Source organism: Pundamilia nyererei, unplaced genomic scaffold, assembly GCF_000239375.1.
Source record: "Pundamilia nyererei isolate P.nyererei 1_Seehausen unplaced genomic scaffold, PunNye1.0 scaffold00089, whole genome shotgun sequence".
Lineage (NCBI taxonomy): Eukaryota > Metazoa > Chordata > Actinopteri > Cichliformes > Cichlidae > Pundamilia > Pundamilia nyererei.
This window is the reverse complement of record NW_005187490.1, coordinates 230,447-234,820: the sequence shown is the minus strand read 5'-3', so window position 1 is coordinate 234,820 and position 4,374 is coordinate 230,447. Positions and strand designations below refer to the sequence as shown.

Below are 4,374 nucleotides of genomic sequence, written 5' to 3'. Positions count from 1 at the left end.
GGGCTTAACAGCATGAAAACAACACAACTAGTGTCACTTTAAATATCCACTGGTCCCGTCCCAACTAATGGCCTATAAAAAGGTATTTTACCAAGGTGTCACGCAAGAAACATTTCACTATGTGTAAAACCAATGAGCTGTCTCAAGACCTTCACAACCTTATTGTTGCAAAACATTGCTCCCTTTTTTTGTGATAGCCAGCTTCCCGCTCGCTTCCCTAACTGCAGCTGATGCGACAGGGCTTTGGTGCGGGTTTGCTGCCGTTGCTGCAACTAGGAACCGGGGAATATGGAGGAGTGAGTTGTGAATGTTTTTCATTTTTGTTCTCCGTTGTGGGTGTTTGTGGAGTGCATGTTCAAAATAGTTGGGAATGGAAGCAGCTGAGGATGCTAGTTGGTTATGCTTTTCATATCTGAAAGTGCAATTGTTAGTACCTTGATATCGTTTGAATCAGATATCTGGGCCTAAATCCTGAGAAGCCATGAAAACTCTCCAGTAAGCTCCCATCCAAAAGCATGGCGTGGTCTGCTGGTTCCATTCTGCAGCCGTGTCGTTCTTTAATGGTGAGGCAGGAAATGGACCCAAAGATGCAGACTTGGAGGCAACCTTGAATAACCAAAGACTGACCTTTATTTAGTTGGCAGCTGCAAATCCATAGTACAAATGAAGACAGAGATTAACTAAATCAAGGAAGTACTACAGCAAAACAGAACTAGGCATGGGGAACATAGGAGGGCATGAAAAACTTAACACCTAATATCAGAATAAAAACATAACCTAGGCAAAGGTAACATCCAAACTGAAAACTCCAAAAATATAAAAAGGAGAATATAAAACAGGAAACTGGGTATGCCCGGTACAAAACCCAGGCTGCAGCTGTCTTATAAAATTGCTAGCATGGGTTAACATAACACAAAGCTTTATTATGCTTGATCATGAACTCTGAAGAGCTTTATTCATCATCGTTCTGCAGATTGGCCATTGATGCAAAAGCTTCTTGAGCCCAGGTGACGCTCTGGCTCACACAGATGCGCCTCCCGGTGGCTGTACCGATCCTGCAGGAAGATTACAAGAGAGTTAGGATAGAAGATACCACGCTGTGCCTCGTGTTTTCATGCATTCTGTTTTGTGTTCAGAAATTACGATTACTGAAATTACTCATTGTGGTGACATACACAAATGCTTTTTCCAGACAGGCGCTGTGAGTCTTGATGACAGAGACTATTTTCTTCTGTGGTATCCTTCTAGTAAAGAATTTGAAACAGCATTGTCCATGAGACATTTCAAGCAATTGTTGAGCTAAAAGGGAAAAAAATAATAAAAAGACAGTAAAAAATTCAGTTTCATAGCAGCATGTGTCAAAGGTGTTGAGCATTGTTGCTGAAACTGACAGTCTTTAAATAGAAAGGCAGTGACATTAACACTGTCAGAGCGCTCAGGTCCTTTATGATATACACTGATGATGTTTTAAAATAACTCATCAGCCCAAGATTACATTTTAAACAGAGTGGAGTTGCTTTCAAGTTTTGTAAAATGTAAAATGCATTAACAATAATAAGTTAAAGTTAACAACCAAGTATAATCTGAACATTGAACTGAAAGACAATAAAAAAGATTTTTAAACACCACAGTTATTTAGGGATTTCTTAAAGCCAGCAGAACTTTTGTTCCCTTCTGACTCTACTAACACTCACTGAACATGAACTATCAGCTCCCATTAAACCCTTCAACCAGAACTCATGTGACAGTAATCTGTATTGATTAGAATAAACACAACCTTAGTCATGATCATTATAATGGTCCTAAATGACTCATGGCAAGATAACTAGCTAATACTGCAGAATTCCTCTTAGTTGACGCTGTTCTTTAGTGATGCAAATATCCATTTGGGGCTCATTTAACCAGCTGGTAACGCAGCTGTGAGGATGATATTATTTTCAACATGTTTTGTAAACTAAGAGAAAAAGGTGATTCAGAATCTTGAAATTGACATTTCTAAAATGCAGTTGCACAAAATAAAAAAATCATAATAAATCCCAGATTAAAATGCAGCATATAGAACTGATTAACAACAATAAGTTTATTTAAAACCAGATAAAAACAGGTATAATTGGAAATAATTCGTCTAAATTTCAGGAGCAGGAGCGTTTCTCCATACACCCCCCTGCACTACTATCTGACTGGCCCAGGAGCCGCCACCAGTCCCCTCTGAGGCCTTCCTCAAACCCCAGCCTCAATTCATGCTCAAACCATCTGCCATTATCTACTAGAAATGCTGTCAAACCTTTTTGCAGATGTGGTCCCAGTTAATTAATCTGAGGTATCATGTTCACTCATTTTCTCAGTGTAACTTGTAAAAGTTTTGACCAATCAAATAAAAACATTAAAGGGCCTCAGATTACATTTATCTTCAGACTGTAAAGCAGACTGACAGACTTACGTGCAGCAGCGCAGTAATAAACCGTGAGCAGCAGAAGCAGCAGTCCCACTGTGGCCTTCATGTTTACTCCTCTCTGGATGTGATGATGTCCTTCTGCTGTTGCTGTAAGAAGTGATCTGAATGTTTAATGCAGTCTCACGCTCACTTAAAGGGCCGTTATATGTTTGTCACGGTGAGTTTTTCCTGTCACTTAAACACAAAGATTAGAAATCACCAACCAAGCGACATCTCTGCAGCTACTCCACACTGCATACAGAGACAGATAACATCAAGAGATATAAAAGTATTCGACTCAACTAAGTAGTTACATTTAAAATATATTAATCTGAAATGAGATGACCCAAATGCATACTGTACAAGGAGAAAACGCACCTTTTATGAGGACAGTCCAAAGTCCAAAAGATGCAACAAGTCCAGACAGTGCAAAAAAAAGCAAAATAAGTCCAAGAAACAGACAAGAAGCACACAAAGGCAGATCACTGAGGAGTTAAAGAAATGCCACCTCAAAGATTAAAGGGAGATGGCTGTAAAAACAGGATTATGTAACAATAGGAAATGGGAGGGAAACTAAGGAGAGCAAATGGGAAAGAAGAAAAACAACACAGAGGAAGTAAAACTTGACACAAGACACAAAAGAAACAAGCTAACACATTAAAACAGGAAGTAAGTAAATACTGAAGCCAGGACACAGAAAATAGACTCTGGGAAACACTGGAAAAGGCTTTGAGAACACAAAGAACTACAACGAATAAACCCGAAGGCAAAATACTAAACAGAAAATAAACAGGAAACAAAAGTTAATCAAGAGATTACAATGGAAAACTAAAAATGACACGTGACACGAAAAGAAAGGAGTGAAAGAATAATTCCAGTTTTTTTCTTCCACGTGTATTTCTTTTTTCTAACACGCCTCTATTAACCCTTACAATCCATATGGGCTTCACTAGGAAACAACATAACAAACATTTAGCAGAGTCAAATGACTTCACAGTAGTCATGGGCACCTGCTCCAATCAGAAGCTGGGTGGTTCCATATGTCCCAAAATCACACTCACTTGACACTTTCTCTGGTACAACGTGCCTTTATCAGGTTTTCCCCATTTTACCATCAGAGCTGTCTCAGTTCTTCATGGCACAGATTCAAAAAGATGCTGAAAACATTTCAGAATTTGGTGAGCGAATTGTGTGCTGTACATCCATGATGCGTCTCTCCTGTTCCAGCACATCCCAAAGGTCCTCCTTTGGATTGAGGGGTGACGTGGAGCTCATTTGAGTACACTGACCTCACTGTCATGAGCCTTCTCTATAAGAAGTCATTACTTCCTTCCAGGTCCACAGTGAGCTTTCCACACAGACAGAAAACTTTTTCACCACTGAGCTCTCCTCCTATCTCAGCTTCTGCTAGAAAAATAGACCAGCTTGATTAGAGGACCTGAAACCTTTAGACCCGAGCCTTCCACACAGGGTGAGAAAGGCCCACGGGAGCTGTTTGTCAGTAATGGAGGTTCAGGTGTCTGATATGGAGTGTCCTGCAGAGCAGTCATAGAGATTACATGAATATACGCTGACCTCATTATTTGAAACTCTGGCCATGTTTAATGTAAGTCTCTGCGATGTAACAACACACATGTAACAGGAAATAAGGATAAAGACAGTAATGTAAGTAAGTAATTTTACTTAGGACTTTGTTACCAGGTCACAAAAATAAGTATGGATGTCACAAAGATGTCTGAGTTTTTAACAGGGCCCATAACAACTATTGAAAAATATTTTTAAAAAAACACACGAAGTTTCATTCACCTTTCATTCCTCGAGTTAAATTCAATTTTATTAATACAGCGCCATACATCTCGCAATCTGTCAGATTTCTTTTGTCACCTTTACAAATGGTTGAAGTCGCATTCTTTTAGCAGCCAGCAGGGGGCAACTCATGT

General features: G+C 39.5%; 1 protein-coding gene across 1 annotated transcript; it reads right to left on the bottom strand.

Moving 5' to 3' along the window:
- Window positions 1-607: 607 nt before the first annotated feature.
- Window positions 608-3,033, bottom strand: LOC102209087 (C-C motif chemokine 3-like). Its single transcript, XM_005739056.1, has 4 exons — window positions 2,813-3,033; window positions 2,441-2,542; window positions 1,176-1,299; window positions 608-1,055 (listed from the first exon to the last, which is right to left on the bottom strand). The coding sequence occupies exons 2-4, from the start codon at window positions 2,499-2,501 to the stop codon at window positions 953-955; spliced, it is 288 nt and encodes a 95-aa protein (XP_005739113.1). The 5' UTR covers window positions 2,502-2,542; window positions 2,813-3,033; the 3' UTR covers window positions 608-952.
- Between the last annotated feature and the right edge of the window lie 1,341 nt (window positions 3,034-4,374).

What these genes read in the sequence shown, in the direction of transcription:
- LOC102209087 (XM_005739056.1), bottom strand. Translation starts at nt 2,501, where the DNA reads ATGAAGGCCACAGTGGGACTGCTGCTTCTGCTGCTCACGGTTTATTAC. An exon ending in TTATTACTGCGCTGCTGCAC is followed by an intron (nt 1,300 to 2,440) that starts GTAAGTCTGTCA and finishes TTTCCCTTTTAG; the next exon opens with CTCAACAATTGCTTGAAATG. An exon ending in TGTCTGGAAAAAGCATTTGT is followed by an intron (nt 1,056 to 1,175) that starts GTATGTCACCAC and finishes ATCTTCCTGCAG; the next exon opens with GATCGGTACAGCCACCGGGA.